The 18,280-nt window shown below is 40.4% G+C and overlaps 1 protein-coding gene across 1 annotated transcript; it reads left to right on the top strand.

The window, feature by feature from the left end:
- Positions 1-1,654: 1,654 nt before the first annotated feature.
- On the top strand, positions 1,655-17,941 carry EXPH5 (exophilin 5; the record flags this gene model as incomplete). The annotated part of the gene is made up of 5 exons (XM_010022743.1): positions 1,655-1,812; positions 3,370-3,514; positions 8,986-9,034; positions 10,607-10,733; positions 12,618-17,941. Coding segments are annotated over 5 exons (5,803 nt in total), but the record flags the coding sequence as incomplete, so codon positions are not given.
- Positions 17,942-18,280: the final 339 nt, after the last annotated feature.

The following is an 18,280-nucleotide window of genomic DNA, read 5'->3' as shown; positions in this document are numbered from 1 at the left end:
CCGAGGGAGCCCTGGTGCGTTCTGGATGGGGTTTAAAACACCGCAGGGCTCGGTTATGCGAGATGGTCTCCGTGTCGGGGCTCCAGCAAAGCGGCCGTGGGCTTGTTTTACGGGCAAAGGCTGTGCCTGCAGCAGCTCCCAGAACACCTCCTGCCTGGCTCAGTGTGCTTTTACTCCTCTTGGATCGCCTTCGCCAAGGCCACAGAGTGAGGTCATGAAGTTGGCGCTTGAGAGCACTTTGTTCATCACCTCCTCCTGTTTCCCATTACTGCTAGGCTGTTGTCTATGCTGCAGATGGCGTTTACGGTGTTTAGTCACTCCCATGGTGTGGTAATATCTGTGATGATTAACATTTTTGCCTTTGTAATAAGTTTATTTCAAATGGCTAGGACTTGTGCATGTGTCTGTGTAATCTTCTGCAAGGAAACATTTACTCATTTACCAAAAATGTTTCTCTCCTGCCTCCTTCAGAGGCCACCAGATGAACAGGCGGTGCTAGTACAGACAACCATGCATCAGTTCCAGATGGAAATACATCAGTTTCCAGACTGGATACTTCTGAGTTTGTTTCATGAAGTAGTGTTGTCTCAGAGAATATATTTTATTTAAATTGATAACTGAAAGAATTTATATTCTCTGAGAGCATCTGTATCCCTAGACATGGGGTTTACCACTGATTAAGGTGGAAGATTTACATGAAAGCCTTACTAAAACATTGGTATTACATCTCCAGGCTGTGCACAAAGTCTTGTTCTGTTGCCATCACAATCACTTGGGGCGTGGATTTGCTGCTTTTGCATCTGTACTTAAGGCACTTGTGTAATGTAATTCGAAAACAAGTAACTTTGCATGTCCATTGCACTATTCCAGCTCCTTTGCAACTGTACCTTGTTCTTTTATGTCCAGATAAACAATTTGTTCCTGTGACCTCTTGGTCTAAACCCCAAACTTGCTACTAAAGAGCTTCTTCAGTTGCAGCCACATGTGTGTAATTTGTTCAGGCTTTTCTTCTGCGTGGCAGAACATTTATGTGCATTATTAGTTGCTCCCATGCCTACTAAACACAGGCAGAACCACTATGCAGCAAGGAAAGAGGAAAATGTGATAAACTCGTTGAACATGTTACATGAATACCTCTTAGCTGAATTCACAATTTAATACTCTCCTTTACATAGAAAATGCGTGGTGGGCACCTCACCATCAGGCCCTGCAGTGAGTTTCCTCTTGTTATTGCTTCTGGTTAAATGAGTGAATAAATATTTCAAGAATTGCACTGTTATTATTTATTCTAATTATTGGCTGAACTTAATCTTACTTTCAATTAACTTTATAATGCTTATGAATTATTACCTCATTTTTGCAAGGAAGAAGGATGCACTTCTTCAGGGCAGAGAATATTGCAGGCATATGAGTTGTCCACTTAACTTGATCACATAATCTCATTGTTAAACTGGAGAATTCTGCTGTCACTAAAACTTTTATGTGATTGCGGTGAATGTATCATGTCCCACTGTATCTTTTAAAAAGTCATTATATTAGAAATATACTGTAAATACTTAAATGAGCAATAGGGAGAGTTCCTAATGATGTGCCCGTAATATCAAAAATGGCTTAAAAATAAATTGTTTGCTATTGTTTTTTTTTTCCTTTCTAGCAAACTTCTGAAGAGAAGGAAGTCTGAAACGGGGCTGCAGGGAGTGACTGGAGAATGGTTTGAAGAAATGCAAAGACAAAAATTTCACAATTATATTGATGTCACTAGGATGCTAAAACCACCACTGGAACATCAGCTAAGGAAGAGCAAAAACATTGGTGAGTTGCATTTTTCCATTTCCTTATCTATATGATAATGGTCACCAAGCCAGTGTGCTAGAGGATTTCAGAGTGTAGTAGCTAAGGAGTTTCTGAAATTGCACTGAGTTTTCTTCTCATGTCAAAGTTTTACCAAACATGTATTTCAAAATGACTATGTTTCTTAAGCAGAGTCTCGTAAAAACACAGCTGGGAGTCACAACAGAAAATCCCTGATATTCTTATCCCATAGAATCATAGAATGGCTGAGGTTGGAAGGATATTGGAAGATTATCTGGTTCAACCTTTCATGAGAAAGGGAGACTGGATGAGATTATCTAGCACCCTGTCCAGTCTCATCTTGTAAACTTTCACTGATGGGGAGGTACTACTTCTACCCATCAGTCTTACTTTGTCTACATCCTTAGACCATCCTGGCCATGGCAGAGTGCTATAAGGACTCTGCTGATGTCACCTTCATTGCCAAGTCAAACAATGCCACCAAGAGGTTAGGCTTTGAAAGAGGTGTAGGACGCAGCATTTCATAATACACAGAGATTGTTGCTGAAGTGAAAGCCATGTATCACACACAGGATTTAAATCACATGACATGAATTATTCACTGCAGTTTGGACTAGGTCCAAAATACTGCCCCTTGCTGTTGTTATCAGTGACACTTTGCTCTCATTTCTGGGTTTGCTTTCTCCAACAGTCGTTTGATAAGCCATTTTCAGGCTGCTATATTGTTTCAGGTATGTGAAAAGATGGAGAAAAGAAAAAAAAAAAGATGTAGTGTCTTATTTCTGAGTGAAGTCTTGTTTTCCTTATGTCCTGCTGTTTCCCATGGCATGTGTTAATAGCAGACCCTGCAGTTTCTTCCCTAATCTGTGAGCAATACTCATCCTTTCCCTCACAGATAATTGCCAGCTGCTTTTAGAGGCAGATGGATTTGTGTTGCATTTGAAGAAATCAAATTCTAACCTTCCCAAGGAAATCATTCATAATATCTTGCCTTTAAAACACAGTTCCTATACACAGGTTGCAGCAGAAAAAATGTACTTCAATGGTCATAGGAATCCCATCATAAAGAATTGTGTAATACAAGAAGACACGTAGTCAGAATTACTGTTATGTAGTTAAATTACAATCTATGAAGCCATTGTATATTCAGGGTTGCCATATTTATATTTCTTACACAGGTGAAAAGAAAGTGACTAATGATGGTGGGTGCCTCAATTTTCAAGTGTCTAATTTGCTGGTATTTTAAAATGGTTCTGCTTTGCAAATGGTTGAGTGCTGATTACTTTCTGAAAGGCAGCCTCATTAACTCACGTGCATTACCCAAAACCAGTGATACTTTTTGAAACTTTAGACCTGTTTATTTTTCTCTTAATCTTCTAGTTAGTCATTACAAACCAGCATATCACATAGTCTGTCCAAAATGTCAATAAAACTGGGTTTTCCGAGCATAAAAGGTAAGCAAAGGAAAAAATTTTATGAAGACATAACTTTTTATGTATATTTTAACACTGCATTTGTGAGACCTTGAAACAAATCAAATTTTTATAATATTTTTAGATCATAAGGAACTAAAAATGTCATCCAGCACAAATCCTCAAGCACAAAAGAACACTTCGGCTTCCTTTCTGGGGTTCAGATCACCTTTTGCTTGGCTTTTCTCCTTTAGAAAATCAAGGAAAAACCAGACTCAGAAGCAACCACGGTGAGCTATGATCAGAACATAAACTATTTCCAGCTTTAAAAAAGTCTAATAATTGTTCTGTGTTTTGTTAGAAAACTTCGTTAAAATTATTTTTTCAGTCTCTTGCCTTTCACCTCACTGGAAAGACTGGGATTATACTTGGTCATGTAATGAGAGATTATTTGTTCTGTGTCAGAAGAATGAGGACTAAGTGGCAAATAATAGGTAAAGTCTCGTGACTCAATCTATTTTACTCAGGTTTTGCATAATCATAGCATCATAAAATAGTTTGGGTTGGAAGGGACCTTAAAGATCATCTAGTTCCAGCCCCCGCCCCGCCACAGGCAGGGACACCTTCCACTGGACAGATTGTTCAAAGCCCCATCCAACCTGGCCTTGAACACTTACAGCCTCTTATCTCCAGGGCTTTATCCCATGATACCCTACCAATCAGATAGATACCTCAAGAGACCAAAGTTATCTCCCCTGAAGTCCAGGGTAGCAAGCTTGCTGTGCACCCTCCTCACTGTCCTAAGGATCTTAAACTCCATCATTTCATGGTCACTGCAGCCCAGGCTACCTTTGAGCTTCACATTCCCTGCCAGCCCAGCCTTGTTGGTGAGAAGAAGGTCCAGCATAGCACCTCTCCTCTTTGGGTCTTCTGTCACTTGGAGAAGGAAGCTATCATAGATGCATTCCAGGAACTTCCTGGATTGCTTATGCCCTCCTGTGTTGTCCCTCCAGCAGATACCGGGGTGGTTGAAGTCCCCCATGAGGACCAGGGCTTGTGAATGTGAGGCTGCACCTATCTCCTATCTCATGGAGCTCCATGCACTCCAGCTGATCACTGACATAGAGGGCAACACCCCCTCCTCATCTTCTCTGCCTGTCCTTCTTGAAGAGTCTGTATCCTTCCATTCCAACACTCCAGTCATAGGAGCCATCCCACCACATCTCCATGATGCCAATAAGATCGTAGCCCTGCAGGTGTGCGCACATTTTAACTCATTTATTCCCTATGCTACATACATTTGCACAGAGGCATTTAAGCTGGGCTCCTGATGAAGCTGACTTACTGGCTCAAGTGGCTGGAATTCCTTTGTGCTGCTCTTCAGGTGCTCTCCTGCCGACCTGTGATCCCTCTCCAGGCTCTGGTCATCTCTTGCTGGCAGTGGCATCTGACTGGTAGGAGTGGAATGGATTGAGGTTCCCCTCCACTGGTTTTGAGTATTTGAAAGCCTCCAGACTTAGCAGTGGCTGCATTCTGTTTAATTCTCTCTCAAGAGGACCAGCTGTATGGCGTAGGGAGATCTGGTGCCCTATGGCTGTGATACAACAGAAAAGCATAGCTTTCCCAGGCCATGGCAGAGAGTAGTGGCCCCAGGCAGCTCTGCTGCATCAGTTCCCACCATTTCTAACCCAGAGGCAGCCTAGAGGCAGGCCTGCAGCTTTGGCTCTAGCTGGACAAACAGGGTGTATCTCCAGTGCTTTTGTCTTCCATGCTTCGTCAGGGCTTTGGTTTCAATTAGGTTAGAGCCAAAGATTGTCTCATACGCAGTGCTAGAGCTGCTGTTTGAAAAGCATCCTTCCCCCTTGCCATCCCCAGGGATAAAGCTGCTCCTCAGAGGGATGCGACTACACTCAGGCTACTTAGGCTGACTGATTTCTCCTAACTTCTCCTGTATGGTTGTATGTCAGCAACACCTGAGTGAAATATTTTTGTGTGCATCTTAGGGTAGTGCTTGGGTCTGGCAATCACAGATAAAGGTGCATTGTGCAGTGCTGTGAAATTTAAGTATGAAGCTGCAAGATCTTTGGCGCAAATAGCTGATTTTCACACTGTGAGTCTCCAGTCCATGCCTGGGGCTCCTAGGTGGCATTATGCTACAAGGAACAGCTTGTAATAAACAATGACAGGGAATGCAAGCCTCTAAATAAATTATGATGATTTTATACATAGGTTTTGTAGCACAGCAGCTTTCCATTGTGGAGTGTTTGTATCAAAGCAGGAGATTTAAGAAGAGGTTTGAATAGAGGCCATGAGGTTAACTTTGTGGATGTTTACTGGTAACAATTCTACATAGCAAGGCAAGGCAGCATAGAAACAAAAATGTGCAAAGTTGTAACACTGGTCGGTGCATGTCATCTGCTCCCTCCTCTTTCCTGTGACACAGTAATGCCCCTTATGCTGGGACATACCAACACTAGACCACAGCCCTCTCTGCAGAGTAAAGGGGCACTTGTGTAACTGAGAATCAGATTTCAAGGACACTGTATGCTGCTGCAAGGTAAGGTGGCCAGTGCAGAAGGGAAGGTCTTGGCTTTGCTGTAGAAGCTAAGCATCAAAATGATATCTTAAACTAAGGCAAAAAAAATAAACCATGCCTACTCATTGCATCAGCTTTTACAGTATGTGTTTATCTGGCTTTTCCACCGAAAATCTACCATGTCGCCAGCTCAGATGCCTTTGATTTCTTACCGAGCACAGCTTGAAAAATAAACAAGTCAATCCTGACGTGTAACTGAGCTGATTGCTACATTTTCTAGTCACGCCTCTCTGTTGAAAACTTCCCCCACCCTCTTCTAGGTGTTGCCCTGGCATGTGGTTTGCTTTATGCATAGGCAAAGCACTGAAATAATCTGCCTCTCACCAGGTAGAGTTATTTTGGAGAGCTAGTGAAACACAATAGGAGGCAGCACTGTAAATCCTGTAAGTAAGCCTAACTGGCAGAAGCTTTGAAATAGCTAAGGGTCCTTTCTGTACTGGAGAGACAGTTTCATCAGCTGCGGTGGTGGTGTGCTGTGAGAATAAATTGTGGATGCTGCAAAAAAGAGTGTGCTTATGTGGAGACACGGAAGATGCTAATAAAAGGTTTGTAACTGTAGTCTGAAGGTAGGGAAATGTTTGATCGCTTTTGGTTCAAAGGTGTTTGCGATTCTTGAATTCATCCTTATTCTTTTCTAATATGTAAGTGTGATTCATACTGGAAAAGAAATGCTGTTAATTCTGTTTTCAGCATGTTTGAATTGTGTGTTTGTTGCTTAGCTGGCTTCTTACGGAGTACTGGTAAGAAAAGTGCAGAAATAAATAGAGTACACTCTGACATTAGACAACGCAGGGATGGTCTGGGGAGGACAGGTGCCTCGGTGAACACACCAATTCACAGCACATTTTAGTTCATGGATTTATAGTGTTGTTACCAGTAGTGATGATAGTCATAAGTAGCATCATCTTTTACTTTTAATCTTATAGTCAGTTGTCATAAAAAGGTACATATGTACGTAAGTGAAAAAGCATAAAATATAACTTCTTGTTTTCCATAGTGAGTAGTATTTTTCTGATGGTGAATATTTCTTAACTTGAGCATTAATTTAACTTCTTTTTTGTTTATGAATGATAATGTTTACAGGTATATGCATGTGTATGTATGTGTGCATGTGTGTGCAAAATAATGTAAACATTGCTCAATATCCTTAATCAAAAAAGAAACTGAATTACTTTTCCTTAAAATTATGCAATATTTCTCTAGAAGTAATCGAAACTTTAATTTTGAAATGCTGAAAAAAACTTAAAAGAATTCAGAAGAAATAATGAAGCCGTTTGAGACGTGGAGGGATTGGCATAGGGAAAAGATTAAAATAACCTTGTCTGTGTAAGCTGCCAGGGAGCAAAATAAAGCAGGAGGCAGTGACCAGTTATTTCTGAAAGAACAGTGACAACAAAGAGGAATTTAGAATAGTGCCAGAGGTGCAAATGAAAATTTCATTTTTGCTCAGACTGTCAGAAGACATTTCTAACTAACATGTCTACTTTGTGTAGCTTCATTGCAAGGAGCAATTAACACAACACCAAGCACAGCACCAAGTGGGGAGAACTGCAGAACAGCTTTGCACAGTAAAGCTGGAGAAGAAAGCTCCCAACAAAGCTTTCACATTTTTGTTATGCATATAATTAAAACTAAGGTAACTTGCTAAGCCACAGAATTCCATTCACCTTGGTTTGCAGGAAATCATTGTGAAAACTCTGAAACACAGGTTTCCTTCTTAATTTGTTGTAGAAGCATTAAAACATATTCAACATTATTCTAGTTTAAAGGAAGAGCTATAGATACATCTCTGAGTCCAGGTTCTGTAAACATCATTGACAGGGAGCAGTAACCCACTGAATTAATGGCTGTTCATATTCAGTGCTACAAGGTAAAATGAGGAATTTTGGATTCAGATTGTCTGGCCGGATCCTAAGCCCACTGAGGTCAACAGGCTTGTTTCCTTTGGTTTCAGTTGGACCCCATGTCAGAGAGGAATCCTGGTTTTACAGTTCACAATTACAGAAGTAAAAACAAATTGCACCTTTCAACTGTTCTTCCCTGCCTGCAAGCACATTGCAAACAAATGACAAAGCACTACAGGAGGAAAGGCTGGGCCACAAAGAACCTGCCAACAAGCCGGTTTATACTTGCTGTTGAAGCACAATAAAGTAGTCTTACCTGAGCCCAAGAAGGTTTTAAGAGCCTAAGAACAAGGTCATTCAAACAGACTTTGAGACAAACAGGACTGAGCAGAACCATCTTTCTCTATTTCACTTTCTCTCGAGAATTAACTTCCTGGGAAAAAAGTTTCTGAGACCAGGAAGAACTGGCAATAAACACAAGCTGAGCAACATTTCCTTCAGGGCTTTTGAAGGGACTGGGTTTGCTTAGTTGTAAAATAAGGAGCTGCAGACTGGAACAGGCTCAGTGAAGTCAAGTCCTGCTCTTGTTTCTTTAGTTTATTTTGTATTTGTATGTCTGCAAGTCACCCTGTAGAACAGAATACCTTTTATGTTCAGGGCTTTTGGCTTGTTCTAACCACGGCATTACTCACAGACTCTCTAGTCAGTTCTCTGCCAAGCCCTTGCAGTTCTGTATAGCTTAGGAAAGCAGACGAGTCTTCTATCATGTGTTACAAATTGGTAAATAAAGGCTGTTTGGGGTGAGTAGCAGGAACTTCCAAAGTTCACACTGAAAAGGATCTGCTGTCTGTCTCTCCACATTCACAGGGGCAGAGTTCTGTGTCTGAGCATGGTGAAATGCAAAAGTAATAGAATTGCAGATGCCAACCCCCTTACAGATTTAGAAGTAGCCAAAGCTAACTTTGTAGTACCTACTAAATTGTTGTTTGGAAAGAGAAGTAATAACATCTTATCATAAAGCTACATTGAAACAATTACTTTATGGCTGTTGCAGACATTGAGATATCAGTAGGCTGAGTTCATTCTTGGCTGTGCAGCTGCAACATTTGCAAGCTGACAAGGCCAAACTGAACAGTACATTTCCCCAGCATTTCATTGTTAGCAGGATTTTTTTGAGGGGGGAAGGATGGTTTCTTCATACAGCAGTCTTTTTCAGATACTTCTCAATAGTTATTAAAGAGAAACTGCTGGATATTTACTATCTAGTAAAATTACATTGTATTCCATTTCAAAGCCAACATGTAAATCCTTCTACCTACAGATGTGACAGTTCTGCTAGCCCATCTTTGAAAGTGGAAGAAATGGCAACGGTAAGTCATCAACTTTATTGTCAGCAATGTTTAAACCACAGATTTCTCAAAACCTAGTCCCCTTTGTTTAGGCTGGTGATAGAACACCTGTTTAAATAGTATTCTTGCAGTTATTGTTTTAAATGCTGAGTAAAGTGTCTGTGTTGTGAACCTGTTGAATGGAGTAGAATGACCTTGGCTCTGTTAACTGTAGAAGTCCAAAGCTTTCCTAAGTAAGCCCTAAGTCTAGCTCTGACCAGGTTTCAGTTCTCTTTTAATGATGGAATAATTGCATGGATAATGTCCTAGGCCAAAACCCTCACTTATTTTGGCAACTGTAACCAACCTGCAAATAGGTCCAAACTCACACTGAATAAAAAATCTAACGTATTTACTTTGTTTCTTTTCATTCATACAAGGATGAAAAAGTGTAGCTGACTTAGGCAGGCAATAAGCTAGAGCCTCTCCTGCAACATTTCCACGAGCAGAATTACTGTGTAAATATAAATTTTGACAGAAGGAAATTATTTTTGGCTGAATGTTCCATTTTATAAGCACAAGCTCAATTTAAGGGTGAAAAAACAGATTTATTTCTGGTGTAATTTAAGCGCAGGCTGTTGAAATAAAAAGATTTCCTCCAAGGATGATATTTATTATTTTAATTACTTTATTACCCCATATTACTAATGTGTCTTTCCTCCTCTTCAATTGTATGGTATAACCACAGAGGGTACTAAGAAGGTATACAGTATATAATCAAAGGTATAGAGAAGGTAAATTGGCCACCTGCCTTCTCTCATATTTCAAAAACAAAGGGATAATCCATATTAATATATGACAGAACAAAGATCTTATCAGAGAATCGTGCCTATTATATATACAGACTATCACAGCTAGACAAGTAAACTGTTATGAATGTTGAGAACTAAAATGTAGTAAGGGGTTTTATTTAAAAAGTAGGAAGGTTCTCAGCTAAAATAAATCAGCAGTTCAGCAGTTGTCTGCACTTCTACAATCTGAGACTGTGAGCTGAGAGAAATATGGATGGGATAGGAACCTCTCCATCTTAACATGTAAACTAAACTCAGATGGGGAATAGGATGACACTTTTCCTGCTGCTAAGGTAATTTATCACAGCCCCCTAAAGTGCTGCCTTGCAATATGAAAATTGACTGTGGTGTTAAATTATTAAATCTCTGTTGGGAAGTGAGTGTGTGAACTTTAAAATGTGCTGGTTAAGGAACAGATGATTAGGAAAAACTGAATTAAGAGATACAGTGCAGTAAGGATGCATATGGACAAAATAAGCAAACTATGCCTGTTACTTTTTAAGGTCATTATAACTCATGTATCCAAAACACGCTACAGAATGAGGAGAGGATGAGCAAATCTCCTTATTAGATATGTAAAAGTCTCTAAAATGCATGCAACTTTACAATCCTCAGTGGTATATTTTAGTAATACTGCATTTAATGGACCTACAGAGAATTTACTGACCTCTGTGACTTGTGGCACAATTTGTGATGTGACATGTGAAACATGATCTAAACCCACATGTAAAACTAAAATCATTTGCCTTACAATTTTTAACAGGCTGAAACGTGTAATTCCCCAATGGCAACTGAAACAGACGGTCATACTTTTGATGCAAACCAAAATGAAATGATGGAGGAAAGTACACAGGAATGGAGTGAACAGCTAGAGAAGGAGTTTTTCAGTGGTAAGTGGGTGTCCTTACTTTGTTCTCATATTATTGTTACCAGAAGTGACTGTGATGATTGGTTTCAGAGCATTCTCTGCAAACGCATAGGTTGTAAAGATACAGCTACTACTTTCTACCATAGTGGCTACTTTTTGCTGGCTTCATCTGACAGCATAATGTCTACTGTATTGTATTGTGTATTTTGACACTTCAAAACATGTCACTGGTCACTCTTAGAGTGCGTTTCATCTCATACTGATGCAGTTCAGAAGAATCACACCTTAAGAGCGTACATTTCTCTTCTGATTCTGACAGGAGCCCATATTGCATCCTTTAAATGCAGACACAGTTATGAGAGAATTTCATCCCAGTTTCCTGTGCATAGTTTTGATAACGATGAATTATTGGGCCTGGTTTTGTGAACTGTAAGGCCTCAATCCACAGAAGCAAAAGGTATTGTGGCATTCAGTTAGCTTTCTGGGAGCCCTTACAGAACACTCAAAACCTGTTCTTTTTTCCCTTCTCACTGCTGGGAAGCAAGGCAAGATCAGACCCAGCCTATGGGAGTACTGAGGTGTTCTTCCATAAGCTCTCTCAGATCTGTGCAGACAAATGTCCATGAATATTACTTTCTACCACCCAAAATTACAAGAAATCAGAGGCTGAAAGCATGTTTGGGAAGCAGTGGGTGAGTTGGCAGCGCTGGAAGATGAGAACCACTTCATTGTGTACTACTGCATGGTGAACCACTGTAGTGGTTCTTCTGAAACTCACACACCTCTCTGCTTACATGTCAGTAATAACTCTGCACACTTGTCCACTGACAGCCTAAAACTGTACATAGCTTGGATGATGTCCTCCAAATGCAAGACTCAGAAACAACTTATCTTTTTTCTTCTTCTAAGCTGACTCTCAGGAGGCTTCTCTCTTCTGTGCTAAAGAGAAACTTTTAGAAAAAAAGTAAATTTTACTACTTTCATATCACCTTTTATTCCAACTATACATACCTAGCAATGCTTTCTTAATGATTCTGTACTGTTAGTGCAGATCTGTAATGACTGATCAGTCAGTCTTTTTTATTGAAATGAATCAGGAAATGCTCTGGCAAACCAGCCATATCCATTTGTGTTTATATCTTACATGTGCTATTTTCAAAACACAAAAAGAATACAGCTAGCAAAGGTGTAATTGTTGTTGCCAATAAAATACTTTAAATACATTGTTGTTGGTCTTACAACAGTATATCTTGGTTAATTGAGCTGTAGAGTGTTTAATTCCAGTTCATGAGACAAATCATGGGTTCTTAACTATTTCATTACCCTTTTCTATCCAGAAAATGCCATTTTCAGTGCTCCTTTTAAAGTAATAATCTACAATTTAGTGCAAAAGTTCTTTTCTGAATGAGACAGTGGACATGCCAGGCTACTGAAACCAGTTTGTTTGCTGGTTTGCAGGATTCTGTGTTTTCTTACAGTTGCATCATAACTGTGCTTTATGAACATATGTAAAGGTCCATGTCTACCCAGTGAATTCTTTTCAGGGATTTTTTGCTTACAAACTGGATTTGGAAAGTTTACACGCACACACACGTAGTGCGTGAGTAAGAATTCAGACTTCAATTTGTTTTGGTTTTCTTTTAAATGGCATAAAGACTAACATTTACATAAAGAGCAGTTTTAAGACCGGTCATAGAGCAGCACATTTTTTTCCTTGCAGTCATAATGGGTGACTGTTTACAGGTCCTGTGGAGGAAGAATGTGTGTTTTGGGGAGGGTTTTGAATGCTGAGAAGCTGACTCCTTTTAAATCTAGTTCTGATCATTAATTGTCGTATATGAAACTTTTAAACATAAATAGAAATTATTAAACAAAACCAAATACATTTGTTTTTTTGCCTGTACAGTTCTCAATGATCTGGATGACCAGCTGGCCCAGGAACAAGCCCAGGACCCACTGGACAGGACAGTTCCTACTAGCAGTGCATCAAATGTCCAATACAGTACTGCCTTCCCTACCCCAAAGAGGCAGACTGCTAGTAGGGGGCAACGCAGAAGTGACTGGAATGACATGCCTAGCACACTTTTCCCAGATGGACTGAGAACAATAAGAGCCAAAGATGAACACAAGATTTTCATCAGACCAAGGAAATTACACAGTGCATATATAAACTGGCACCAGAAAGCCTTTCAAGATGACCACAGATATGGCGACCCAGTTGATGGAAATCCTCATCTGCTAAGCAGCAGGCTGCCTTCTGTTTCTTTTGGGCGGTCTTCAGAAGGTAGCTTATATCCTCCTTCCGTAACACACAACAGTGGATTTAGGCACAAAAGTTGTATGCACAGGGATGCAGCTGGCAGAAGTTACTCTGTATGTTCCCTTTGGAGATGTCTATCATCAGTATCTTCTGATCAGCTATCAGGATCTAGTTTACAGCATCCATTGGCAAGGGGAACCAAGAATGGCTTTGTACCAAGGTTTAGTCGACAGAACCCAAAGAGAATTCCTCTGTCTTCTATTGTATGGAACAACACACCAGACTCCCCTGAACAAACACCAACCCAAGAAAAAATGTTTAGAACCCAGTCACTGATGGAGTTTCATGCTACAGACCCTGGCAGATATTCCAGTGCTTTGCAAGAAACTAAGAAATACGGATGTTACCACTCAAAACACCACTACAGAAGATCTATTTCAAGCAGTAATTGCTTTAGTAGAGTTAGTTGCCCTGACAAAGCTACTTCTCCATTGCCCTTTGATAACTGGGAAAATTATCCATTCTACAAATCAGAAAACAATCTCTCTAGATCCTACTATAGAGATACTTCTTCTCATGGCATGTTGTATGCAAACCAAAAAAATTCTCCTTATGGAAAAAAAGACAGCTGTCCTTCTTGGAGTGATATTCCTCAGTACTACAGTGATGAAGCATTTATTTCCCCTGATGCCAGCTTTGAAGCGATGATGGCCAATTTAAATGAGCAACAGTGGGCACATACAAAGAATGCCAAGTTTGGCTCGCAGCGCCTGCAGAATGATTTTGACATGTATTCTCCAGAAAATATGAATATCAAAAGGATAACAAGAAGTGCAAGTAGAACATTTTCAGAATTCACTGAGGGCTGTCAGCCTTGGCTAAGTTGTAACTCTTCGGTTTCTGCATGTAGTACCAGAACTGATGAGTCAGTCTTTCCTAATGTGAAGGACCAAATAAAACCTATGGGACTGAACAGGAATTCAGTTGACATTATGCAAAGAAGCACTAAAGCGGACTTTACACAACTAGAAAAGGTTGAAGGTACAAAACTGCCAGGTGAAAACATGCCACTACAGTCAGTTTCTCAACAAACAGATACAAACTACATCAACAACCAGAGTTTTCCCTCTAACAGTCCTGCTTCTGCCATGTTGCAGAGTGATGCATCTCTCTTCAACACAATGAGATCAAAGAGACAAACCCAAGTCACTGCCAGAGGAGATACTGCAAAAATGTGTATGTCAAACTGTGACAAAAAAAATGTACAAATGAAGGGAAACGATTGCCCACCCAACAGTGTGTTCAGACAGCCTGCGGGTATTTTGACAGCTGATGAGAGTGAAAAGGAACCTTTCCTTCCAAGTCAGAAAGACTGGGAACATAATCTGCACTATGCAGCAAAAAAAGAGAGCACCAAACAGGATAATCTGAGTACAGAAGCCATTAACCAAGCTACTCCACAGAAACACTCCTCACTGCTGAATGTTGCTTCTGCTCCTTCCACTGAAAAATTAGCAAACTGTCAAGGCACGTTGCCCTGTCCTCCTGTATGTCCATCTAGCTCCTCACAAAGCTCTCCACAAGCACCTTCTCATAAAGGCATTTCTAAATGTTTAAGAACATTAACTAGCTCTTCAGTAAGCAGCACAGTTACTGACTCTCAAGCAGAAGGTGAAAAACCAGCCCAAGCGAGCAGAATAGGTGTTACTGAAAAGATTGCACAGAAACCACTGCAAAATACAGGCACTTTAGATACTAAGGACTGTAATGGACAATTCACTACTAGTTCTTTACAAAATGGAAAATCTGGAAATATTTATATGCACAGCTTTGATGGAGACACCAAAACCTCTGATCATAGTTTAAGTTATTTTTGCCTTGAAAAAGAAAGCAGAAAAATAAGGAGTAATTCACCTTGTACTGAAAGGTTTCACAAGCAAGACAGCTTGCTGAGACACACCAGTAGCTGCAGCATTACTGGCTCCCCCAGAAGAAACAGCCTCAAATCTCCTGACCCACTTGTTGTTTATTACACTTTACCCAGAAAATCAGCTAGCATTGCTGGTAGTATTATGTCAGATACGCCCATCTCTTTACCTAGAGAAAGTAGAACAACATACAATTATTTAAGGTCTGAAACCCCACGTAGAGCTGATGCCTTTTGTTTTAATCAAAGAGATGTGTCTTGTTTAGACTCAAAACATTCCTTTTCAGCATCAGCATCATTACATGCTGCTACAAGTAACAAACAAAAAGATTACTCCAGTCCTTTAACCAAAAGTCCTAATGATTCAGTAAGTAGTAACACGTCAGTTGAACTGACAGATAGGTGTAAACATCTAAGCAGAGAAGAATCCTCTGTGTTTTCAGATTGTAATGACAGGGGAAATTTTTTGCAGAAATACAAAACTACAAGCACATTTACAGTTTGTGTTGATGAAGATCATGTCAAGTATCATGAACTAGTTTCGATTTATTACACATTACCACGGAGGCATTCAAGGACATTTTGTAACCTCTTTAGAGATAATCCAGAGGATGCAGATTTACCTTGTCCCAAAGAAAATGCTCATTCACCAAGAATACAAAACAAGAAAAATGAAGGTCATGTGAGTTTAGCAAATATTTTTTCCCCCAGTACTGTGGAAAAGGAGGTGCCTTCATATTCTTCTGACCAAGTGTCTTCAGCTTTGGTCACACCTCAGAACTTAGGAACTGCTGTTGATAGTGAGGAAGAGAATTCCCATTTATCTCCTAGCTCTGAGAAGATATGTACTCCAAAGTCGATGAGTATGGTACATAACAGGAAAGATAGTTCAGCAGATCCTTCATTAGCAGAAAATGACATGGTGACACAAGCCACTCCAATAGTGGCTAAGTCAGGTAAGGCCATTTCTGATGCTTCAAGCAGCCAAAATACAGAAATATGTCTAAAAGAAAGGAAGGAAATTCTACAGACAGCCGCACCACTAACGTCCACTTTATCAATCCCTCCCAAGCAAGGCAGACATTTAGAGAAGCCTTTGTATTCTACTTCAACAAATAAAAATATAATACAGAAGCGAAACTCTGAAAACTGCTGTCAGGCCCCTAAAGTGAAAACCAATAAAAATCTGAACAGTTCACTCCTCCGTTCAGGAGAGAAAAATTCCCTTGGAAGGAGCAGTAACACAGAGCGTGCTGATGTGCCGCTTTCTCCTGCAGAAGACAGGTACAGGGATAGCACGGAAGTCAAACAGAGATTAAATTTCCGACACCAAGCCAGCCCTCTGTATAACAATAAATGTAGTGGACTGCAATTAAGGGCTGACAGTTCAAGAAAAAATGCAAATGATTTAAACTCTCGTAGCAAAGTGCTGTCAGAGTCTCAGGGCAAAGCATCTGAGGTAAGCACAGCTCGCAGTGCTGATATAGCACTTCAGCTTGACAAAGTGGTTAGCACAGATACAGATGAAGTAAAGAATTCAAACATTAAAAGAGAGCAAAGCTCACAGGGTACTCAGATGGGTAAAGATTATAGTGGTTTGCAAGAATCAGAGAGGCACAGTGAAGGCAGCCTGACCATGAACTGTAAAGATAAAGTCCTCAGGGTAACACAAGATCAGAAGATAACACCGAGTGCAGAAGACGAGAACAAGCTTCTCTCTGACTGCACAAGAGACAAAGTCAAAGATATAGAAAAAAGGAAAAACAGACCTTCAATTAAAAATAAACTGGCTGCTGTTTACAAAACAAGTCGAAAATTTTCAAGTAAAAACTTACCCCCCAAACCGCACATAAGTAACATTTTTTCACAGAATGATGGAAGTGCTACTTCTTTAGAGGACAACATGCCCCTTGACTTACTGATTCCAGCAGATTCCCATCAGCCATTCCTGCAGTCAGATGACAAAAATCAGAATCACAGTCTGGACCCTGATAAGAATATGCCAAGACCAAGAACAACTGAGAATAAGAAGACTGAAAATCAGAATGATCCTTCTTTGCGTGTTAATAACGCCAACTGGAGGTCTTTTACAAGCTCATACACCCAGAAGGAAGCCATCAGTCGCAAAAAAACTACAGTGAAAGTGGAAAATAGGCCAAGTCTTACAACTCTCTTTCCAGATAAAGCAGTACCCACAAGAAATAAGAATTCCCAAACTCTTGATCTCAGATTAGAAAGCAAGAGCCAGCCCATCTCTCCCAGTGCTACTACATCAGACGCTCTGGATGATGAGAAAAGAAGAGCTAGAAGTCATGCCTGCAGTCCTCCCTTGCCACTTTTAACTGACAAAAACTCAAACACGTATGTAAATAGCTGCTTGCAGGCAGACATATATCCAGAGCAAAACCTGACTTCCCAGACAGTGCCTGGTCGGTGCCAAAACACCTCTCAGTCTGCGAGCTTAAAAAATGCTAACTTGCACAGCTCTCAGTTGCACAAGAGTCATGCCAAAAGTCAGCGTGAGCGTCACCTCTCTGAGGGTATTTGTGCTCCAGATTCCCATGAGACCTTTGCCTCAGGAAGCAATATTCTACCAAAAGAGGGCATACATGGGAAGAGATTTAAATCTTACTCGGAGCTGTTGTCTTGTGATGAAAATGAAAACTGGGCATCAGATGATGAAAAATGTTACAGCACTAGAAATCTGATGTATCCTTCTGTTGAATTTGGTATATTTGGCAAAGAACAACAGTTGGCTTTCCTGGAAAATATCAAGAGGTCGCTCACAGAGGGGCGATTATGGAGACCTTGTCTCCTTAATAACCCTGGTGCTCTCAGAGATGGAGAGACCCCTTCTATAAACAGGGCTGAGCTTCTGAGCTCAAGTTCTGCTGGGAGCAAAATGTCATCGGCTGCTTCTTCCCCCCGAGAACTGGCTGATATTTACCAGGAAGACCCAGCAGCTTATTCAGACTCAGACAGTGATACCACCACTGATGATGAATACTACCTAGATGAGGTAGATAAGGAATCTGAGCTATGAAGGGCCCATGGTACTAAGATGGCATGATAGCTCGATGGTTTCTGGGCAGGCAAAAACATGTAAAATACTTTGAGCCAGTTCTTGTGCTGCTATAAATTGGTACGACTTCGTTAGTTTTGAAGAAGTTAGTATGTTACATTAGCTGAACATTTGAGTTTTGCATTACATAGGTGGCTTCACTGTTGTTGTTTCTCCTAGCAGGGAAAAGGAATGTTAAAAAATCCGTTCCCAAAATAATAGAAGGTAAACAGCTGTGGAGCTTTGGGCAGTGTAACTCCAGAGATGGCTTTCCTCTGAGTCAGCAAGCAGTGGCGTAGGCTCCTGCCAGCTAAGTGGGAA

Source organism: Nestor notabilis, unplaced genomic scaffold, assembly GCF_000696875.1.
Source record: "Nestor notabilis isolate BGI_N333 unplaced genomic scaffold, ASM69687v1 scaffold14149, whole genome shotgun sequence".
In the NCBI taxonomy this organism is placed as follows: domain Eukaryota; kingdom Metazoa; phylum Chordata; class Aves; order Psittaciformes; family Psittacidae; genus Nestor; species Nestor notabilis.
This window is presented reverse-complemented; position numbering and strand designations above follow the sequence as displayed.